This window comes from Macrosteles quadrilineatus, unplaced genomic scaffold, assembly GCF_028750875.1.
Source record: "Macrosteles quadrilineatus isolate MER2022 unplaced genomic scaffold, UCM_ALF_1.0 Scaffold_2__2_contigs__length_208266976, whole genome shotgun sequence".
NCBI lineage: Eukaryota > Metazoa > Arthropoda > Insecta > Hemiptera > Cicadellidae > Macrosteles > Macrosteles quadrilineatus.
Window position 1 is genome coordinate 177,994,481 of NW_026542595.1, and position 24,741 is coordinate 178,019,221.

The following is a 24,741-nucleotide window of genomic DNA, read 5'->3' on the forward strand; positions in this document are numbered from 1 at the left end:
TACCAAGGACCATTATAGGATTATTCAAATTTCGATACTGACAGTAGGGTTTGCACCTTTGGCTTTAAAAGTTCTGAGGTGAACATTTTAAAAGTAAATATTGATTGGTCTCCATGACTGCGATGAGAACACTAACAATGTTTGTTTACATTTGCTTTGACATTTATATGTAAACAAGAAGAACTGCTAAACTGCATATTTCACAATTTCAGACAGCTGATACAAAGAAATTAAATATAATATTTTCCATAACTATGAGGTAGGTTTATTTTAATCTAACCTTTTATCATGGATTATTTATTCTAAAACTATGACAATGATTATATAAAAAAAGATTCTATAACCGTTGCTGTATCAACTCCGGCTCTGCTTTGGATTTTTTAAAGCGTCTCAAGTTATGAAAATAATGTTATTGATATGTTTTCATAGAAACAGTATGAAAATTACAATGTATAGATGTTTTGCATGACTTTGGAGGCTACTTTAAATAAATTCTAACTTCTTAACATGTGTTAGATTAACTTAACATAACTTGCACATCACGTTGTTTTTTTATATGTATATTTAGGTATATTAAGTTATTGTGTTTTGCTAAACCTATGCTTAAATTAAACTAAAGAATAACACCAATAACTAAATTGTACGTCGTTGATTTTTGTTTTCTAAAATCTGTTGTATATGTGTAAGTATATTTAATTATCAAATGGTAATACGAAATACTTTTATTTGATCTTAACATAGCTTTCAGTTCACACTTACTTTATTTGATAAATTTATTATTTGTGTTTTGCCACACCACTGATTAAATTAAACCAAGGAAAATATGATAAAACTAAGCAGTACACAGTGTTCTTTGTTTCTAAAATCAATGAAATATCTGTTACTATGTTTACTTAATGGTAAATGTGAAAATGTAAAGGCAATGGACAATGGAACTGATTAAAAGAACTGGTTTGTATATTAAGTTGTTTGTTGATATTTTTGTAGAGTAGAATCAGAGATGCAATGAAACGTATACGGTATTTGCTATTACATTTTTACATTTTTTAGTCCTTTGATGCTTTGATAATCATATTAGTTTTGCCTAATGCTAAATTATTTGTTTAAAATTTTTTATAGTACCTATAGATATAGTTTCCTTAATATTTCAAAAGATTGTATTGATAAGGCACATCAATATGTCTAAAGTTTATAACAGCTGACTTAGTTTTGCTAATGATTTATTGTGAGTGAAGAAATTGAAGATGGAAGGATTAGTGATTTAATATAGTTATGAAGAAGAAGATTGAAAAAAAAATGTTCATTTAAATTTAATAATTAGTATTTTTGCACCTTCAAAATTGAAATTTAAAATGTCAATAATAAATTAAACGATTTGTAATTAAGGGAGATGAAGGTAAATCATGTATGGCAAAGTGTTATTCAACAATTTGGTCAGTTTTTCTCATATCAGCCTACACAAGATTTAAAATTAATCAAAACCAAAATGGTGGTATCCACTACTTACCAGATTTAAAGTCATAACTTAAACGTTTCTATTAAGGCTATAACCGTTAAATTTTGTTTGTAAAAGCGTTGGCGGATGTGTAACTATTATATGCAACAGATGTAAAGATTAAAATATTTCTATTTTGTTTCCTCTTCCCTTGCAAAGCACGGGTACAACAGCTAGTTCTTAATGAATGTGTAAATAAAGATTAATTGTCTATTGTCTATTGTCAAGGGTAATGGTAAGGGTTTAAGGGTAATGGTGTTCCCTCAAGAAGAGTAGAGTGACCAGTGACGTCACGCCCCCCTACCGTACTCCTTCGCAGAAAAGGTTCTCTCCAGTTTCTGGAAGGGGAAAACGAGGCGCTATACCGGTCCTCCGGCTCCGGCCTCTCTCACTCTCACTACTCATTACTCAACGCTCAACTCCCTCTAGTCTAGTCTCTACTCTCCCCTACCCTATCATTTCCTTCAATGAATGCTTCACTTTCCTCTTCTTTCTTCTTATCTGCTGAGTCTGTTCTGAGTTCAACAATGCGAATGCATGCACTCTACTTTGTTTAATGTTTTCTTTTAATTTAATGTGTGAGGTTAGGAAGTTCCTAAGATAAGGAATTATTTAAGTTTAGCAATAGTTTGTCTTAAAATGGTTGTTCCAGTGAAAATATACGATGTGGCTAGGCCTATTTCTAAGAACGGGGATTCTGTATGGAAAATTGGCCTTGGTATTAGTGTCGCTTTAGTTGGAGGAGGCATTGTTTGGTGGTACTACAAGAGGTCCTCTTCTAAGTCCAAGGTTATTACAACAGATTCTAATACTCAGGCAAATGGGGTCGTGGTGTCAGAAAATGGGATCAAAGAACCTGAGGTTAGTGTCTTTAATTGAAAACTTATAGTTTAACAGAGACACATGGCTTAACTAAGCTAGGCCCCTGATAACTTGGGCCTTATCAAACACATTTTCCAAAATAGGCTAGGCTAAGTTATTGATAAACTGATTATTATTAACTTGTTTGCCAGGGGCGGCTCCAGGAATAATTTTTATGGTAGGCCTAGCAAGGATTAAGAAAGAGTTTGATCGGGGTACGAGAGGTTTGAAGGGTTTCCCCGCAAAAAGGGGAAATTTAAAAATTTAAATGCAAAATAATTAGCATACCAACCTAGTTTAAATAATTATCCCTTTATTCACATATAATTACATTGCTTGGGTACACTTCCATATCTGTTGGCACAAACAACCGAATGAGTAATACAATTGATTATTCGATTGTTTAATTCGATATATCGTTTGGTTAGTTAGATTAGGTTAACCTTACCATCTATCCGAACGATATATCGAACAATCAATATATCGATCGATATTTTCATTCGGTTGTTTGTGCCAACAGATATGGAAGTGCCCATTGCTTTAAATTTCTTTCTAATTTTGAATTATCTACCAAAATTTTGGGTAGGACCGGGCCTACCTGGCCTGCCCTCTGGAGCCTCCCCTGACGTTCTCTGCTGAAAATCTTTACACAGCTGTGGCGAGGCCCGGGCGGAGCCCCGGCGCGCTACTGAATCAGCGATCGCTTTGGCATTGAAATATCTCAGTAAAACGAATCACAATAGAGCAGTAGTGATTGTTCTGCGTTACCCCGAAAGTGGACGTAGTTTACTGAAACACCCAAAGGGAGCAGCACTGCCAGGGTCAATAACCAGAGTCTTTGTATAATGGCTTGAATCGAGAAAATCCCCGAAAACGGGACAAAATCATTGCCAGACGGGATTACGGGAATGTTTAGTACCAACCTACACCAAAATAAAGCTCGTATTCTAAGCTACAGCCTGGCAACAATCACATTGTCGCCTGCCGAGTGCTGGGCTCAGATAGACACAATATTTGGCAGGTGAGCACACTACTGATATAGCAGTAGGCCGCAGCAAACGTGTTAACTTAGAGAACACTTTGCTCCAAAGATTGACAATGCGGACTTTGGGTAAAAAAGGTTGGAGACACCTGACTTAAACTTGAATTAACTTAGAACAATGTTTTTTAAACAGTTTTCAGGTTTAGACTGTTGCTAGCTGTGCAGACTCCACTACATTTTACAAACAATCTATAGTCTGCAAGCAAATCTACCAGTGTGGACGAGGCTTAACAGAAGCATTAATTAATTATTTAATACTTCTCTTAAACTCTTTACAATTGCCTTAGGCATAACTTAGGCTGAATTAATCCAAATTAGATTTTTACATATATTTATGGCTGATTATTGTCCTTCATTTTAAGCGTAAACCTTTATTGTTTACTAGGTACAAACCCCACTTGAACGAGCTGAACAAATTAAGAGAGCAGGAAATGATTTCTTTAAGAAAGGAGAGTATTTGGATGCCTTAAGATGTTACAGCGAGGCCATCGACTTGTGTCCAGCTTCTGAAACAACAATTCAAGCCACATACTACCAGAACAGAGCTGCATGTTACGAACGTCTGGTAACTTAACTTATTCTGTTTAAACAACTAAAATGATATTTGTAAAAAATGCTGTCAAAAGACTTGCCCTCCATGTTAAAAAGTGTATAAGTTAGTCCTGATTGAAATAGGCTACTCCTTTTTAGTAACCAGAAGTTAAACTGCTAATACACTTAGTTTAGGTATAAGCTGATGAAAAACACATTGTTAATCATCTCAGTTCAGTGGCGGATAGAACAGTCACAGGGGGGGGGGGCCAAACCGGGGGGTCTGGGGGGTTTGGGTTACAGAAATTTGTGTAAACTAAGTCTCCAGAATGACAGTTTTATACCATATCTTTGTCATAAGTTAATGTGACAAATTATTTTACACAATGTACGTATGCACTACTGTATTGCATGTAGGCCTGGTAAAAAATATCCTACTAATATTATAAATGAGAAAGTTTAGATGTATGGATGTATGGATGGAAAAAATATATATATATATATATATATGTAAGCCCGAGTGGGTGGTCGCCTCCTATGCCCTCCTCTGGATCCGCCACTGTCTCAGTTAGGCCTAGATTGTGTGGTTTTAAATTTGTTGTTTTAACAACATTCAACAATAACATGTATCAGGGTAGAAGGAAAGGACTGAACTTGAAGTTGTAGGCATATTGTTTTATATATACAGTAGAGACGGGTGACGGATATATCCGCCTAAGTCTTTGGTGATAAAGGACGGGTGGCGGATATATCCGCTTATGGTTTTTGATGTTCCGGACGGGAAGCGGATATATCCGCCTTCTCTTCAGACAGACTGGCAGGTGCTTGAGCAGTAACCAGATGTTTCGCGGTACCAAGGCGTCACTTTCCCGCTCTCTCCATGGCTGCCCTCCCTCCCGCACTCCCCCCTCTCACCCACGCCTACCCCTCTCGCGATCCTCCCCCTCTCCCGCGCACCACCCCCCTCTCCTAAGCCCCCCTCGACATTTTGTGCTCAACACTACGTTGTCTTTATTTATTGTTTGCATTATCGTTCTTTATTTATTGCCTAACGTTGTCATAGTCATATCTTTAAAGACGGGTGGCGGATATAACCGCTGTTTTTCTACTCATCTGTGGACGGGTAGCGGATATATCCACATATTCAAAAACTAGTAAAAAATTATTTTGACAGTATGAAGTGTTATTTTATGTTTATTTATGTATACTTGAACAACAAAACACAAATAAGGAAAAATAATTTTTTCCTACAGTTACCTAACAATGTGCATGTTCTCTCACTGATTTGAGAAAGCAAAGTGGCCAATTCGCTCATCAGTGAGACAATGTTAACATTGTCTCACTCTAATTACTTTGTCTCACTCCAGATTTGCAACGTGAAGGCACGAAATAGTGAGCGCGTAACATGCAGGCAACGTCGTATGCGCGCGAAATACGTTGGCAGCACTGGCTGTAAATCAGCTGGTCAGCTGTTGTACTGTTGTATTTGTCACTTCACATTAAATGTTATATTAAAAGTTCACTTCTGTGTAAAAATAGGTTATGTTTCTTCACAAATTTATTTGTTTTATGGTAACTGTAGGAAAAGTATAATGTGCAACTCGAGTTCAAAGTACAATTGCCTCACTCGAGAAACCATTCCTCACGAGCCTGGATTTCTCTCGAGTGAGTCAATTGCTCACTTTTCTCACTAGTTGCACAAATAACTATTATTTTTTCCTATAATTTTTTCCCGTTCTGATTTCTGATTTTTTTCCGTCTGTGATTTCGCCCGTCCGGGAAGGGTTAAAATATTTAATTAGCATGCCTGGTATTGAGATGAGTGAACACGCGGAGCCAGTCTTTGTTTTGTTCGTTTCCAATGTAAGCTCTACTAATACTGTAGGCCTAATTATGTGTCTATTAGGCATTTATAGGCTATGTTTGAAAATCCGAACAAATTGGTTATCTGAACTAACTTACCTACGGTCCCAATTGGTTCGGATTTTTGACTCTCTACTGTATATAAAATGGGTGTACATGATAACATAAGGCCTACAATAGTTTTTGGGTACACTTCCGCATCTCTAGTCAAAAACAACCGAATGAAAAATTATTTGATATATCATCGATATTTTCATTCGGTTGTTTTAGCGAATTTCCCTATAGGGAAGTAGCTATTACCGTAGGTCTCATGGTAAGACCTAAGCCCGGGACCGATTTACTTTTTCATTTTGATGTCCCCAGAGGCCAAAAACACCATTCGTTCAAATTTTTATATATCTATTTATTTATATATATATATAAAATAAAATGTTTTTAGGGTACTGTGGTATTTTGATTTGCTTAGTAATCTATATATATATATATATATATGTCCATCCGCACGATAACTTGAGTAATTTTTGTCCGATTTTGATAAAATTTGGATTGAAGGTGTAAGGCGGGATAAACTTGAATGTGTTCGCGAACCAGCATGATCGGACTATGGGAACGGGGGTTTATGGGGGGTTTTATGGGGTAAAAATAGGTTTTTCCCATTTTTGACCCTAAAAACACAAAATTTCACAATTTCTTTATAAACCATTTTGTAGAGCTTAAAAAACAAATTATTTAGTATATTGAAGCGTTATTATGCGCCTAATTGTTACGGAGAAAATTTAAAAAAATTGTAATTTTAAAATTCCCTTGTTATTCTTATGGAGAATAAGTCAACTGTTGTAGTTTGCTTGTTTATGAACATATTTTGATCAAATTTGGAAAATACATTAATTTCTTACTAAACCACAGTACCTTTTAATATTTTACATTATAAAAAAACTTGTTTACCCTCCCTGTTGCAGCAAACCTAAGTACTCATTAAACTAATTCTGTTTATATAGGGAATAAATGTGATATTTTTAAGGAGACGTTTTAGTTTAGATCCAATCAGGCAGATGGAAATTCGCTAAGTCTGCAGGTTTGCTGCGGCGGGGGTATTTTAAAACAGATACGGATGTCCACCCTGGTTTTTCATTAACTAGACAATACATTCTGAGAATTTTGGACAAAAAGTATTTCTTTTGGTTTTAAAAACATTTAGCCATTGGTTAACATTGTGAACAATTAAACTATTGCAATGATTGTCAATAGTATACAAACACTTCATAATTTATGAACAGAAAAAAAACCAGTGTGACGACATTATGTATGTGTACCTTTGAAATTTGTTTATGTTTAGAACAAGATAGAGGAAGTTGTGAAAGATTGCTCAAAAGCACTAGAGCTCAATCCGAAGTATGTAAAGGCTTGTTCAAGAAGAGCGAAAGCCTACCAAACACTGGGCCAGCTGACTGGATGTCTTGAGGACGTCACGGCGATGTGTATTCTAGAGAACTTTCAAAACCAACGCACCCTAGAAATGGCCGATCTTATTCTCAAAGAAGTGGGTTAGTGTCATCACAGTGAGCCTAATCTTGTAGATTATTACCTACTAAACTTAAACACATAGCATGCCCTCTGTGAGAATCATATTGATCACAATTTAGTACCTATTAGTAGCCTAATTCATTGATTGCAAGCTAAGGAGAGCTTCTAAAAATATTGTAATAATTATGATAATAATCAATCAAAGATAAGATTTGATTTGATTTGAAGTTGGTATCAAAAGGATAATAATTTAAAAACAACAACTCATTGTCATGCAAATATTACCCTTGGATTGAATCTTATTTGGGCCCAATTTCAATCGGAATTTGTGTTTTAGAACTGTAATATTTCATTTCATTTCATTCATTATTTAGTATTAAGTTTTTTTTTAGTGTTAACTTCTATTCATACACCTAATAATCACTCCTCAGAAAGACTGTCCTAATATTCATTTTCCTAATTTATATAATTTCATTAATATGTTCAATTAATCATTAATAATATTCATTCCATGGCCTATATTTTTTTTACAATGCCCACAACCTAATTATTTATTAAATATGTAAGAGAATTGCAATACATCAAAATTTCTTATAATATCATTTCAAAATTAGTCCTTAAGGAATCAAAATTTAAGAAGCAGTGAAAGTGATCCCATGTGTACACCTTTTCTTTAAACTCTTTTGAATTTTGTACTAATTGGACTTACCTTTTGGACAACACTAAAATTAGATTTTCCATTGTTGAGATTGTGTAAGTTTAACACTTTAATTAGGCCTATTTGGACACTATTAAATTTATTAATTATTAGCATTCAAGCCAGCACGATACCCTACCCTGAGATATATCACATCTAAATTATTTGAACCTTCAAGTTATTATTCAAATTTACCTTTTATTTCAATTTAATTTCAACCCCATACACCATTGTCAATCCTTTCATTGTAACGTCAAGCCTTTTCTCATTGCATGTTAATTGTTCATTTGTTTAAATAAAACACCTTTTGTAATCCATATCTTTGTTAACTTATTAACTTTAACATTTATAGAATAGGCCTAGCCTAAATGAATATTATAAGGTGAGTTTACAGAACAGTTATATTCACACTAACAGAATTAATTAATCATAACAGTAACAAACAACAGTGTTGTTTAATCTTAACGTTACATTATAATTATACCAACGGGTGAACTCAAAACATCCTCAATGTATAGCTAATATGTAACATCTTAAGGATTTTTAAAATAATTAGTGAATACAATAACCATTTATTGAGCTAACTGCATTTATTTTATATGTAATTAATGTGTAGGTAAATTAAATGCCAGAAAGGCAATGGAAAACAAAGCACCAGTTCAACCATCTCCACACTTTGTGAAGAACTATTTTGCAACATTTCCAAACGACCCTGTCATCTCTGCCTCAGACTTTCAAGTTGTTGAGATAAACCATAGTGAGTCCGCTGATTCTACAAAGAAGTATGTATATCAAATGAATATGTAACACAATGTAATTTTTAAGCTTTTTATTTAGTTAAAGAAAACTATAACTTAACACATACTTTCTCCCATTAGCTTGTCAAAATCCTTTATCATAGGTTTGTAGCCTAAATATGATATTTTATGGGGAAAGTCTTAAAAGTTACAATAACTTTATAAACCACAATTTTTACAACAATGGGGGTTGCACAGTTTTGTTTAGAGTTAACACGTTCACTGCGTTGTATATTTTCCTGCATTATTCCAATGGTGCGTTACGAGATCTATAGGTCTCGTCCGCTATGATTACATAGGTGCGATACGAGACCCCGAGATTACGTTGCACAGTAATATTTTGCGCATCATAACCTCGCAAAGAAAAGAGAGAGAGCGTTGAGTGTTTGTTTATGTGAACCAGTACAATGTTGACAATCTTCAGCCAGCCCAGGAAGTGAATATGACGTCATTGTACGAGACCCCGAGATCTCGTACCGCACAGCTGTAATAGTTCATTATTTATTATTTTCCTACAATAACAAATTTAAAAAAATACATGTTATCTGTTTATTTATGAATTCCTTATAATCGTTACCGTAGTAAAATATATATTTATCTTTCTATTATCACTTTTTATATTAATGCGTTTCCTTACGGCTGATTTCAGGCTAAATAAAATACAAATGAAATATGTTTACAAATTACTGTATTTATTTCGTCAAAATTTTGGGGTTGGGCAAAGACCTCGAAATAAGTGTGTGCCACCGTGAGTCGAGTGGGTGGGGGGAAGAGGTGGGTGCAACCTTGAAGCTATATTTAGACTTGTACCATTTCCCTAAAGGGCTGGGAAAGGGGATTCCTATCGCAAAACAAAAACCAATGATACAAAAGTTGTTTATCGGAAATTCATGGTCCGATTTGACAATTATTTAGCATTGATTTTTGTATGATTTAGTAGGGACCAGGAGAAATATTCGAATTAATGTAGGCCCCTAATGATTTGTTTTTTACATCAAAATACAACATTGAACAATCGTGATATTTTAGGTCATTTATCAGTGACCTTTAATACGCATCCGATAGTGCTGTTTTAGAAGAGAAACACGTCGATAGTTATAAAAGATTTATGTTCCTGTAGTTGAAAATGATTAATATATTGTAAACCTATAAAACATTAGATAACTCATAAAGATGACAGCATATAAAATCGCCGGGTCCGCGGAATTGGCTAACTCTGGAACTCGCTAACCCCATGTTAAATGCCCTATCTTCAAATTTGGTCGATGAGAGGAACTCGCTAACTTGTTCGGTTTCGGAATTGGCTAACTCCGGAACCCGCTAACCCGCTCTAAAGCCGGGTTAGCGAATTCCGTCCTCGTACGGAAGTCGCTAACTCGGTCCCTCGGCGGAACTCGCTAACTCCCAATCAGAAGCCTCGCGGGCCGTCCAATGGGAGCCAAGCACGAATATTTTTGGCCAGTGTTGCCGAAAGTGTACTACCTATATCGTATCGGTACCATAATGTCGTATCCTACGATTAATTAGGAGTAAGAACAACGTAGTCGATAAAATAAATATATTTGGAAGTATGTTTAACATTATTCTTATGGTTATTAGGGTGGAAAATGCATTATAGTCTTACCATAGACTAACCAACACAAGTAAACTTTACATCCCTTTGTAAACTTTGAAGCTCGTTTTTCGTGTCTAGTTCACGTCCGGTGACACTGATCGCTAGTGTCGACAAAATTGTGTTTCTATCATTTTATAGTTAACTTCATGATTTGTTCCTTACTGTTTGGTTATATAACTAGGGGACGTGTTATTAGTTGTGATTAGAACGTTTTATTTGGTTAAACGAGGTTTTAAATTACTGAAAACAAGAAACAATTGTAAACAAAACACGACCTCTAAAGACAGTGCACCGGACAGAACTAACAATACAACTGTCTTCAGATGATCCATAAGGATTAGAAATGTAGCCTACTAATATAAGGGAGTATGTTTTATATGTGGGTTTCTTACTTAAATAGTTTATTGGTATGAAAAAGATAAAAATGCACATTTAATTTGGATCTATTACATGTTATGAAATATCTATTTTCGTAGTCTGCCATTTGTTTCTTTTATTCGAATAAATACCATTTTGTGAACTTCTGCAAATAAAATTTTTGAGTTCGTATTTTATATACTGGGCTTGTAGTAACCTTAAATCATAAATCATAATAAAATTTACACGTTAAACGTCATTACAGAATTACATTGTAGTGGTTACGCATTTTTAAATAGAGCTATTGAATTTAAATAAATATTTATCAATACATTATAAAGTGGTAGGCCTAATGTATTCATGGATTGCATTAAAAGTTGGTCTATGCATAAATACAACTTGTAAATTTCTTTTATCGTAGGCTATTAGTGTAGAACCCGGGTCATCCTCTTAATTTTGTTGAATTAATATTAATTTTACGTCTTTCAGTAGGCTTACTTTTTAAAAGTCTGGAGTTTTTTTCCAGGCTGGTTCTATCTTATCCAAAAACAAAGCTATTGTCTATTGTGTAGCTCAGTACTGGGGAACAGTGAACCGAGCAATGGCTTGCTATAGTTTATATCGTTTGTGAAAGCAATATAAAGGAATCCCAACACTCAAATCAGGAAAATCCGTCAATTAGTTTATTAAAAATCGTGAATTAAAATAACCCTGTCACGTTTTATTATATGAATATTATATCTTCTCCTATTTTTTACTAGTGGTGCTTAGGTGTACAATCTAAAAACTGTTTTAAAACATGTAACATTATTGCTAAAAAATTCAACACATTTTAGAATTAGGCAACTATTTACTAGTAGGCCTAGATAATAACTTAGTCTATGTCATCATATGTGTACACGTAAGTTGGACGGTTCAAAGACGAACATTAAATTTAAAATCTATGAATTAATTATGAAAGTTACGATGGCTGATGATGTATTAATTAATGGTTTTGGTTTATTACGACATTACAATTAAATCTGTTTTCCGTGTTTAAGAACTTGCGTGTATTTTAGCTTAATTTCGTAGAGGTTTAATTATTTATTACCAATTAAACTAAATTTTGAATATTTTTCATATTCTATTATTTTCTTTTATACTGATGGCATTTATATTTAAGATCAAAATCATAAACATTTAACTGGCCATTGTACAGTTTAATAAAAAACATTTTTTCATGATTTTTTAATTGTCTTTTAATTACTTTGGGCTAGTTATCTGTTAAAAGTGGAATTGATAACAAAAAACAATAACATTTACTGTATCTTTATAGACACTGACATTTTGAAATACGGCAGTGTACGATTATTTTGTCGTACAAGGTTGGCACCGCTCCGAGCAGTGAGCGCGGCCGGGTTAGCGACTTCCAGAGTTAGCGAATTCCGCCGCGAGACAAAATCGAGTTAGCGGGTTCCGGAGTTAGCCAATTCCTGACTGAGACGGTTAGCCAGTTCCAGAGTTAGCCAGTTCCGCCACACGACCGAGTTAGCGAGTTCCTGAGTTAGCCAATTCCTACGTCTCAAATCGCCATTATTCTTTCTCTTTGTTCTTGAATTATTTCTTGGGTTTCCTTTCATCCAAACATTCAACAAAGGTTGCCATAGTTACTAAGTTAATCACCCGATTAGCCTCATGTGGTGCTTGGAAAAACTATTTTTGATGCGAGACCCAGAGGCCTTGTATCGTAATAAATTAAAAGTTTATTACTTTAGTGCGTTACGAGATCTATTCATCTCGTTCATTTCATGTCTACTAGTTGATACATCAAGAAAAATGCATTATATAGATACAAGTTTCATTTCTTTACGACAACTGTACGCCGAAATATCAATGTCGAAACTTTTGGAAAGAAGCCAAATTATGGGTCCCGCACTACGAGCTAGGTACGATACGAAACCTCGGGATCTCGTAGCGCAGTGAACGTGTTAAAAGGGCTCTAATATGTTAAACTTCAACCAATATTGTTTAAGCCTTTTAAACAAAATTCCATTTAGGCCTATTGTTTTATTTTTACAAAAATCACACTGAAAAAAATCAAACAAGAATCAAGAATCAATCAAGAATCAAGAATCAAGAATTTTTATTCATCGTTAACGCTATGTACAACACATGCAATGGATGAACGTCATAATAGTAGCCTAAAGTTTACAGGCAATAAGGCTAAATAAATATAGACAATAAAATATAAACAAGTGCAGAGTACATGCAAAAAGTATCACAGTCATCTTAAAATAAAATACTGAAGTTTATAAAAAAACATAGGTATGCAAAGACTAGAGCAAACATGAAAACAGGTGCAATGTGTATACAATAAATGCAGTGTGTTTAAAATAAGTTAGAAAAAAACATAGCAGGGGCAAGAAAAGAGTATAAAATTTAAAGACAATACTAACAAACAGACAGATAAATAACTTATAAAACAACTCAGCCCTTGGCTATATCACAGACAGACAGAATTTAAAATTGAATATCAACAGGCAATACAAAGAATTCATCGAGCTTGTAAAATGGCCTTGCAACCAACCAATTGTAAACAGACAACTTAAACTTAGTGAAAGATACATTATGTGCAGAAACAGGCAACTTATTAAATAGATTAATGTACATAGTGCGATGCTGGGATTGTGATTTACTCAAACGAACATAAGGCTGATTGAGTGAGGACATGCTTCTAGTGCAATAACCATGCACACTACTTCTGAGTGGATACTCATGCAGATGTTGCTTAACATGCAACAGGCAAACATAAATATACTGGTTAATCACTGTCAAAATTCCTTCGCTGACAAAGAGTGGTTTACAGTGTGCTTTAAAAGCTGAGTGTGTGATTATACGCATCGCCTTTTTTTGTAAGCGCAAGACTTTAACAATACTGTGGCCATTCCCCCACAGACGAATGCCATAAGAAATTATTCCATTAAACAAAGCATAATACACATTTTTCAGGTACACTTTAGGGATCAGCTTCTTTAAATGCCACAAAAGAGAAATCACTCTAGATAGTCTGGTACAAACATTCTGTATGTGAGAATCCCATGTAAGTTTGGTGTCAACAGTAATACCTAAGAGCTTAACGACAGAATCTACAACTACATAAGATTGAACATCAAACTGGCACAAGGAAAAACATATTTGTTGAGTTTTATTGGTATTCAAAAGGAGGCCATTTGCTTCAAACCAGATTGTGCCATCTGCCATCACATCAGACATAATGTTACAGAGCTCAGCAATATTGTTACCTGAACAGAAAAAGGTAGTGTCATCAGCAAATATGACTTTGTTACAACTAATATTTACAGGAAGGTCATTAATTAAAACAAGGAACAGAAAAGGGCCCAGAACCGATCCCTGGGGTACACCACTTTTGACTACCGTTACCTCTGAGAGACTGTTTTTAAAACAAACTTGTTGCCTGCGGTTTGCCAGATAATTTCTAAAAAAACTTAGCTCCACACCACTTACACCATAATACAGTAATTTATTGAGAAGGATCTCATGAGACACACAGTCGAACGCCTTAGTCAGATCACATAAGGTGGTCAGGGTACTAAAGTGGTTTTCAAAGCCATCAATCACAGCTGAAACAAGGCGGTCGACTGCATCCTCACAAGATAAACCTTCCCGAAAGCCGAATTGAAATTTTGAAAAAAGTGAATTCACTTCAAAATATTCACTCACCTGGTGCTTCACAGCCTTTTCAATAATTTTGGAAAAGGTCGGTACAACGGAGATCGGTCTGTAGCTTGCAGCACAATCTTTAACACCTCTCTTATATACAGGCACCACTTTGGAGAGCTTTAACACATCCGGAAACTGCCCTGTACGCAGGCATTCGTTGACACAGTGGGTTAGGGGGAGAACAATCACAGGTAACATACTCTTGATAAAATTTCCACTGATACCATAGATATCTCTGCTATGGCCACTTTTCAAATTTTTTACAATATTTTCTATGTAATCACAGGACACAGGTTTGAACTTGAAGATGGGGTTTGGGTGTTGGTGATTTCCCAGCAAATCAGACGCTCTTTCTGGAGATAGGTTGACTTGTTTACTGACATCTTCCACAGATGAGATGAAATACGAGTTGAAGTCTTCGGGTGTGAGGTTGCAGTTATCATTACGAGTAGGCCTGTTCCTGGAGTTGTTTACAATCTCCCAAGCTGTTTTACATTTGTTGTCTGATTGGGAAATTTTAGTCACATTGTGGTCGAGTTTAGCTTGTACAAGAGCTTTCTTATATCTTCGTTTGGCAGCCAAATACCTGAATCTAATAATATCCACAGAAAGATTATATTTTTTAGCCCAGAGAAGGAAGTCATACAGTTGCGATAACTCCTTTCTCATTTGTTGATGTTCTTGCTTAAACCAGGTAGGCCCAAGCTTAAGAGATTTCTTCGCATTATACTTCATAATTCTAACAGGGTAAAAAGTGTCAAAGCTCTGAAAGAAATGCATGAAAAAATGTTCAGGAAAATTATCACAGGAGTTGCTATTGATAGTGAGCCAATCAGTATTAAGCATGTAGGACATAAAGTTTTCATTGTTTTTTTGGCTAAAACAACGAGTAATCTTAGAAGTTGTTTCTTGATGTTTGTTGCTACAGTCAGTGGGCATTAGCTTAATTTCCAGAGCCTGATGGTCAGATAAAGGCACTGAAGTAACGTTAACATCTAGAAGTTGTCTTGGGTAGTTGGTAATAACATTGTCGAGACAGGCGGGTCCTCTTGTAGGCTTCTCATTTGCACAATAGCAGTCAACAGAGCGGAGAGCATCCAGAAATTGGAGAGGTAATGGCTCTCTAAGGCGAATATCGATATTAATGTCGCCACACAATACCACAGGCACATTCATTTTAGACAAAAATAAAATCAACAGTTCTACATTCTCCAGGAAAATCGCCGCATCCCCATCTGGAACTCGATAGACTGACAAAATGATTATTTCCAAGTTAGGGTAATGAACCAAGACCGCCACTAGGAACACTACAGTAGAGATTGATGACTCAGTATCCACATGCCGAATTTCTATCTTAATCTGACCACAGATGTAGTTTGTAGTAACATCAATAATAGCTCTATATGTAATAAGAAAGGTGGAAATACATACACAAACAGACATCACAATTAAAAACCACTTTTTTGAGATCAGTATGGTAAGATCCAAAATGGATACATTCACCAAAACTCAAACTAAAAAAATTAGATGTACTTTCTCCATAGAAAGTAAAAATGAAAATACAACATCATAACACAATCCTGTTATAGTGGCATTAAGCATCATATAAACTACTGAATGTAAGTTTGAGGATATTTTTGGAAAGGTGATAGAGTTAGCGGGCTGATAAAGTTATAGTCCAGGGGTAAATATATAGGGCTACGTAAAGACACAAAATCACTGATAGCATTTTACAAAGAGATAAATGGAATCAATCATTTGGTATAATAATGCGTTGTCATTTTTTTAGTCTATTGGAACGAGCCAAACAGCTGTTGGTGCGAGGACGCTACGATGAAGTTATCCAGACTTGTACAGAAGCTGTAACTGCTGGCGAAGGGCTCGAACCCGAGGCCTTGCTGCTACGAGCCACCATGTACTTGCTCAGAGGCCAAAACAATCTTGCATTAGACGACCTCAACACTATAATCGGCCAGGAGCTTACACCCACAGAACACAACACTAACGTAAGCAAATACTGCTCATGGAGTGGATAAAAACAAAGTTTGATTCATTAGAGGCTATGTAAAGTAAACAAAAACCTTAAAAATTTAGACTTAGAGCTCAAACTTCCAACTATCCAAATCGCTTGAAAAAGAATTTGAAAACCTAAAACTACAGCAATAAGCTTAACAGCAGTCATTTTTTCCCCAATTGTCCATTTGAGATCCGGTTTGCAGCATTGTTTTTGGTTCAACAAGACCTTTAATTTCATGTATCACCCTTACCTTTACAATTTTAAACTTACTCTCTACGGGCTGTCCCGATAGGTGACATCCGAACACCATGTACACAAAAAAGTAGCTTAACCAGTGATGATATGCCAAATTTGGTTGTGATGTCTCATTTAGTTTTAAAGTTATAGTCGTCCTAAGACTTAATTAACTGTCAACCTGTATATAGGAAGGACTTCCAGTAGACAAAACCTAATAATAATGTAATTTGAAGCCTTGCAAGAAGAAAGTGTAACACGGCGTAAAAAGTGACTACCGGTAGGCCTAGTCAGAAATTTGTTTAAAAGGTATAGTTCGGTTAGCCCGAAAAGGTTAAGAGTTCCGGGGCAAATAGATACCCAATGAAAAGTCACAAAATATGACCTTGAATTGTAGAAAAAAGAGGATAGCAGCTAGCTTACCTTGAATGTGTGGGTAGGCCATAGAACAAGTAGAAAAACACTGTGCACACAATATTTCGTCCCCTAAGGGACTTTGTCAAGTGTAGAGAAAGAGTTACAAAATGGCTGCTGTCAACTATGCAGAGTTGCCACATCTCATTGGTCATTTTGTAACTCTTTCTCTACACTTGACAAAGTCCCTTAGGGGACGAAATATTGTGTGCACAGTGTTCAATGGCCTACCCACACTTTCAAGGTAAGCTAGCTGCTATCCTCCTTTTTCTACAATTTAAAATCCTGGCCTAGAGCCTTTCCTTAAACAAAAATATGACCTTGATATTTCTTACCAATATAAGAACTTCTTTATAGGAAAAATGTTTAAACTAACTTTTTCAGGTAACATAGGCTAGGTGATGTATGTTGTTTTCATCCACTTGGGTTTCCTTTGTTTTAACCAGTGACAAGTCACTGTGACTAGTCATGTAATTTATTGAACAGCGTAGACATTGCAGGCGATTAAAGATTTGATTTGTGTAGGAACTCATGTACTGCGAATTGAGGTAATTGCGTTGTTGGCCTCTAGAGTGGTTAGCATCTCGGGACTTTGGTGCGGAAGGGACAGGTTAAATTCCTAGCACTTCCACAAAACATAAATAGATTGAGACTGCTTTCCATTAAAAGCGTTTTATCTAAAAACTAACTTTGACCCAGTTAAAATGCTACTGGTGTAGAAAAAAAGAAAAAACACATTTTATTCCTTCTTGATCTTGTTTGTTGTATTTTTGTTTGGTACTAAAAACATATAACTCTTGATTCAGATAACTGTGAACGCACTCATCAAGAGGGCCTCGCTGTACCTTCAGTCCAATGAGAAGGAGAAGACGTTTGAAGACTTGGCAACGGCCGAGAGACTTGCACCCAACATTCCTGACTTGTACTTACACAGAGGCCAGGTCAGATGCCAGCTACTGCTCCTTCATCAGATCCCGGTACCCTCCTTTCCTTCCATTCCCAATAAGCCTTTCCAAACTATGTTCAGGCTAAACTCAACTCCCATTAACCGGGATATAATAGAGTTGAGGCTTCCTGGATCCGGTTGATTTGCTAACTGCTATTGAACAGGAAAGAATATTAAAATTAAAAAAAAACACCTAAAATATTAAAATGAAATCACTGGAGGTTAGTTGCAGTGCATGCCGAGGCATGCGGTCACGTATCACTAAAGCTGCCATATCTCAGTTAATATTCGTCCAACCATAAAAAAAGGTGTCAATCGATTTGTAATTAAATTGCCTTTAAAAAGTTATTCCTGTAAAATAGCTGCTGTTTTGTTTTATGGATTTGGAAAATTGTCATAATTTTTTTTTTTGTAGCTTTGTCTAGTTGTCATAAATGTTTGTGCAAAGTTTCAATTTCGTATGATTAACCACTTTTTAGAAAAAAGAAAAAATAGTGAATAAAACAAAATGGCCAGCGTGAGAGTAACTAAGGACTTTCAGACAATTTAAATATGATATTTAGAAACATTTCTTACCCAGGAACAATGCTATAAAATATTCATGTTGTTTCTTGTCTCAGGATTACTGTTTTAGATTATAAAAGGTATAATGTTACATGGATCTGCCAAAGTAATCCAAATTTGGATTACTTTGGCAGATCCAGGTAACATTATACCTTTTATAATATAAAATATTGGTAGAGAGTTCCTAGACAGGACACCCTGTATTTTCTCTCTTAGTCTTTTGATTATTTTATGATTGATTTGACATCAAATATTCTATAATTAACACTTTACAATAAGTTTTCCTTTCATTTGGGCTCAGTTTAATAGATGGAGTATAGGAAGGGCAGAAATAAGTATAGAAATACAAATAATTGACTTGTTCACACTGTCGGTGGCCTAGTACTACATTAATTTTAAAACTGGAATCAACTTGAACTTTAGGATGTCTATTTTTTTCATAGTCAAAGCAAATATCGACCCTAAATTAACTAACTTACACTGTATTTCAGATGTAATCCCAAAAAGTAATAATCTCTATGTACAATTTCAGGTTAATCTGCTCACAGACAATGTGGAGCAGAGCATAGCAGACTACAACACGTGTGTAAGCCTGGACCCTGACTTTGCTATAGGGATGATGCAAGGCTACTACGCTCAGTATAGACGAGCAGTACAGCAAAACAGCTCCTCGGGCATCGCCAAGGTTATTGAGAAGTTCAAGAGAGGCATCAGGAAGTTCCCCGCTTGCTCGGAAGCTTATGCGCTTCTCGCTCAGGTGGGTAAAATGGTGAATTTTGTCGATAAAGTCTGAAAATATGAGCTGTAATACTGTAAATGTTACAGTACCGGTACCTACGTTACATTCTTTTAAAGTAGTTGTTTCAGTTTGGTTCTTAGAATTGAAAAGTTTTTCATAACAGCATTGTTTTACTCATATAAGTTTTACGGTTTTACTCAACACAGCATAGTTTTACTCAACACGGGTAACGGACCAATGAGGTTCAAGGATTGAGAGAGAAGAAGTAAAATTGTAAAGATTCAAACTTAAAATAATCAGCTGTTCAGGCCAATTTAATTGTTGAGTGGTGCAGTTAGTGTTTGGTACAATGTTTCGTTGCATCACTGTCAGTGGCAATTAGAGGTTATAAACGAAAACATAACCTCTCTTAGAAGTTATAAGTAGTGATTTTTAGTAATTAAATGACTGTCGTAGGTAAAGTGGTGTACGCAACTAGCATAAATAGTGTTAACGACACTATCTTTACGCAATCGCTGGTAATTGAATGAATGAGCGGAGTGTTTTTTTTTCAAACATTATTTGCTGAATCTTATTCCTAAAATACTAATTATAAACTAAACACTATGTATTCCAAATAATATTTTCTTAGATAAATAAATCAAATAATTTATAACTCACATTATCATCCTGTCAAGCCAAGACCATCCAATCGAGGTAGTAGGCCTACATTTTTTTTGCACCACTGTCAGTTTGGAATGTGATTCTAGGTACTTGATAGTGTAGGGTAGGCAAATCTCATTAAAGAACTGCATTAAGTAGTTAGGCCTTTGTGAAAGTTCTAAAACTTGTCAACTGATGTGTAACTTTTAAGCTTTAGATTATTTTTAAACATGTTATTTATGAATCCTAACTGACTATAATAAGTTTATAAGACCTTAAGTTTGATCATAAGGAGGATAAATAGTATTTGTTACATACATTTTTATTGTTGTTAGTTTGAAAAGTGAAATATTTTTTGGTAAATCAAAAGTTATTTTTATAATGTGGCAATATGAAAATCAATTTTATTAGTACCGGTACAAACCAAATTGTCCGTGTTAGAAAAATATTAGTTGAATATTCATTTATCAAACTATTTTGTAAGTTTAGTGATTTCCAATCAGGTGCTCATGGACCAACAACAGTTTGATGAGGCGGATAACTACTACGACAGTGCAATGCGGATGGATCCCGCTAACGCTACCATCAGAGTGCACAGAGGTTTGTAATTTATTTATTATCAAAATTTTGGGGTTTGTTCAGCGTTTTCGACCTAGATAGCCAAAGAAATTAGTTTAGGTACAGGGAAGAAGACAGAAACAAGAACGTGATTGAGCTAATGTGTTTGGAAATTTGCTCTGTTAAAGCTTTGACTCTAAATACACTAATACAAAGCAGACATTTCATTCCTGTGTTAAATTTGTGGCCAACTTTATAGTAATAATGGGGTTTGATTGAGCCACTATCAGGAAAATCAAATGTTAAAACTATTTTTGTATGATTTTATTGTTATCATAGCAGGGCTAAGCTCTCATTCTTTCTTTCAATGGAAGGGTCCCGAATGATAAAGTGAATACAGTTATGTTAGTCATATTTTGTTTAAAATTTATAAATCATTTATTTAGTAGGCTAATAAGGGGTCAAACCCTCAGCTAGATTAGAAAATGTTCTGTTCATGTTGTAACATATGGTAGGTCTAATTATAAGATACTAGCTGTAACCCGCGGGCTTTGCCCCGTTTAACTTCTTAATTTTCAAGATTATCTCGTTCGCATGGCTCAATCACGTCCTGGTTGAAGTTTGTTTGCTACGCTCACTCACCTTTAGGTTGGAGCTCGTTCGCTATGCTCACTCACCTTTAGGTTGGAGCTCGTTCGCTATGCTCACTCACCTTTAGGTTGGAGCTCGTTCGCTGCGCTCACTTGCCTTCAGGTTAGCTCGTTCGCTACGCTAACTCGCCTCCAGGTTGAAGTTCGTTCGCTACGCTCACTCACCTTTTGGTTGCAAATTAGCTGTTGTCATAAATGTAAAAGAAATAATAGTGCTGCACCCTGTTGGTAATCCTTGTAACTTTAATGCTATTGAACATCATAGAACAGAACCAACTTGTTTAATTGAAACAGCTGTTAAGATTCAATAATTCCATTTCTCATAAGGTTAACATGGGAAACTCCAGAGCCACTGGGGCGGAGCCCGAAAGGATTTTTGAAATAAGAATATGCCTATATGTTAATCGGAAATGTGAGCTATCATCATGCCAAATTTCAGCCCAATCCGACCAGTATTTTTCGCGTTCACTTGTCACAAACATACATCCATACATACATCCAAACTTTCTCATTTATAATATTAGTAGGACTATTAAACTCCTAAGTTGTAGATGCAAGTCTAATTTTACAATTATACCCTGAGCAATGGGTGTGTCCTTGAACAAATGTCTGCTATTTTATGTGGCGTTCAGGAGCAACTGGTATATTGCTAACTGTTGTACCGATTCAAATTCAAATCAAACAGAAAACGCGCGAAGGCAAGGACCCAACAACGGCCAATCACGTGAGCGCGGAGTGATATCAACTTGTTGACTTGTGTGGACGTCTTTCTAACGGTCCCTTCACTTGGGAATCAGGCTCTGAGTCGCGATGATCGAAAATCTTTAAATTCTCCTTTTCTATTCGCAAAACTCACTTTTGGTAGTCGTAACGTGTATTTCGCCAACGAAATCAATTGTTCGATTTCCGGGGTGCATTGGTATTTGAACCGTGAAACAGCGTTTGCTAAATTACGAATTGATTAAAGAAATCGAGTCTTTAAGTTCGACGTCGACAGGCAAAATTTGTCAAATTTTGACCATTTTCGTGGAGCCAACCCCAAGTATAGTGTCGTAATTATATGTTTTAAGTGTCGTCAAAGTTGTCTTCTGTGTATGTAAGTAAATGTTTTGTGTAATTTGTATTTAATTGTGTAAGACGAGCCAATCTGTCCACATTCACATTTGTTAGATCATGTTTCTTGCAGGTTTCATGTCTTAGTATGTAATTTGGTCACATTGCCTTAAAGTTAGCGCCATTTACTTATTTTGAATATATACTGTGATACATTTGTAGGTGTTATTGGATCAATAATTTGGGTAAATCTTTATGTTAATTAAATTTCATATTGTAAATTTTGTATTTAACTTCAATTATATTATTGTCATCTGTCTGTCACGCCATATTGTTACAATTGTTCTTACTTAATATTTGATTTTAAAAACACTTCTAAACTATATAAAGAGATCTCTGAGAGTATTTGATTGTGTACAAATTCAGTTTGAATTAGAGCATTGTCCCGGTTGAAGGGTAGGTTTCAATACAGGCTATAAGGACAGGCTTCCATTAACGCCATAAAAAGTCATTTTATTAACCTAAATCAAACAATCGACTCAGTAGTCGATTTGGCCCAGTTTGCCACTGAGCAACAAAGTGTGCTGTACACAGAACTACGAATAGCCCCTTTGCATAATAAGACCAACTGGCCAGTTGTTAATAAATACACTGATTTGGGAAGCCTAATAGCCTAAAAATAGATTAAATAAATCAAACCTAGGTTAGGTTCCCGAGGCTCTGCTGTCAGTATCTCAGTAAAGAAAGTCAAAAACCACAATCAATACTCTCCCCTATTCAATTGAAGTGTTAGTAGAGCAGGAATTTGAATTGTTATTGATTATTTGTGACATTTATAAATATTTAAAGTGACATTATACTGAGCTTATTCTTTCAACAATTTTATTAATTCTCCTGTGTTTGTCTTGGTCAAGGTATTCGGCTTAACCGAACAATTGCATTAAAAAAAAATAATATCAGTAAATTGAATATTATTATACAAATTATTACGTATTGGTTTAATCAGTGTTTGGTATTAACATTTCAGTAATACAGAATCATTGCCATTTCTTAATAAAGTTTCAACAAAGAGTACATTTTGCATTCAGAGTATTGGTATACATTTATTTACATTTTAAGAAGTGTTAAGTTTAAGATCATAGAAGGTATTTACAGGAGGACATATCAGACCTCTCACGGTCCATAAATCGGATTTCTGGGATATATAATTACCAGGGCTCAATACAACATCTTACTTCCACTGCCAGCTCTGTGATTTGTCCTCAGTTGTCTGATTAAATTAATTAAATTTCATTACCAAACCCCCACCAGGGGGCAACTTTTTATAACACTCACACCGGTATGGAATACCTAAATTGTATTACATAAAGGTGTGAGGTGATTTTATTTGATGGAATGATCAATTAAGTAAGGTAATAAAGTAGTTGTTATTCCTTACCCAAAATATAAGTAAAGATTATTTTATTTTTCTTTACACTGTCTGTCCAGACGACCCACTAAAAATTCTATTGTATCGAGTAGAGGTTAACAATGATATTGATATATTTAATTGAATTCCCAACACAATTTTATCATATTTGTTTTATATAATAATATTTTGTATTTTCAGCATTGCTCCAATTGCAGTGGAAGGGGGACGTGGATGCTGCTATCAAGTACATCAATGAAGGCATTCAAGTTGACAATAAATGCTCTTTTTGTTATGAGACTCTTGCCACTATCGAAGTACAAAGGTAAAATCATGATCACTTATTCTTATGAGATAGAATAGGCCTGGCCTCTTCATAGGTTGTCTCGTGTTAGTTTTGAATTAAATTGCTTTAGTATTGTTTGTGAGATGTAACGTTTTGTTTTATCTTACTTTATTTTACTTTAATTTGACTGACTCTACTTTACTTGCTTTGACTGTAAGGTCTATGCCTTTTAGTAAAAAATAAAAATAAAGTACTCTTATTAAATGATCACATGTAAGTTAGTTGGGCTTGGGCTCTTTAATATCTCAGGGTCGTTTTATGGGTGCGTGGTGGAGCTACATATCAATAAAAAGGCAAATTGATGTTAACATTGGTTTATTAAAAGTTACTTCATTTTACAAAAAAAAGTTTCGGACAAATTATGATTGAATTTATGATTAATAATCAAGCCTAACTTATATTATTTCAGGGATAGGAACAAAGAGGCTATCCTACACCTAACTTATATTACAGGGTAGGGTGACACAGAGGCTATTGAATTTATAGTTTCTTTTGTGTAATAAATGTTTTTAAGTCTCGTATTAAACTTCCTTGTTGTAGAAAAGCAGATTATTATTTCAAAGGGCGTAATTTAATCCCTACTCATTGACTTGCAGCATGTGGTGCAATTTCCTAGTGTACTTACAATTCTCTTATAATTCACTTATTTGATTGAAGTTTATTACTGT

General features: G+C 35.1%; 1 protein-coding gene across 1 annotated transcript in view; it reads left to right on the forward strand.

Annotated features, from left to right (window-relative positions):
- Window positions 1-2,015: 2,015 nt before the first annotated feature.
- Window positions 2,016-24,741, forward strand: part of LOC128986034 (mitochondrial import receptor subunit TOM70-like) — a 35,284-nt gene continuing 12,558 nt past the window's right edge. Inside the window, exons 1-9 of the mRNA XM_054406119.1 lie at window positions 2,016-2,356; window positions 3,784-3,963; window positions 7,129-7,336; window positions 8,630-8,795; window positions 16,292-16,508; window positions 17,974-18,108; window positions 19,210-19,434; window positions 20,562-20,658; window positions 23,929-24,052. Of these exons, the coding sequence (XP_054262094.1) occupies window positions 2,135-2,356; window positions 3,784-3,963; window positions 7,129-7,336; window positions 8,630-8,795; window positions 16,292-16,508; window positions 17,974-18,108; window positions 19,210-19,434; window positions 20,562-20,658; window positions 23,929-24,052 (1,574 nt within the window). The 5' untranslated portion in view covers window positions 2,016-2,134. The remainder of the gene's footprint in view (window positions 2,357-3,783; window positions 3,964-7,128; window positions 7,337-8,629; window positions 8,796-16,291; window positions 16,509-17,973; window positions 18,109-19,209; window positions 19,435-20,561; window positions 20,659-23,928; window positions 24,053-24,741) is intronic.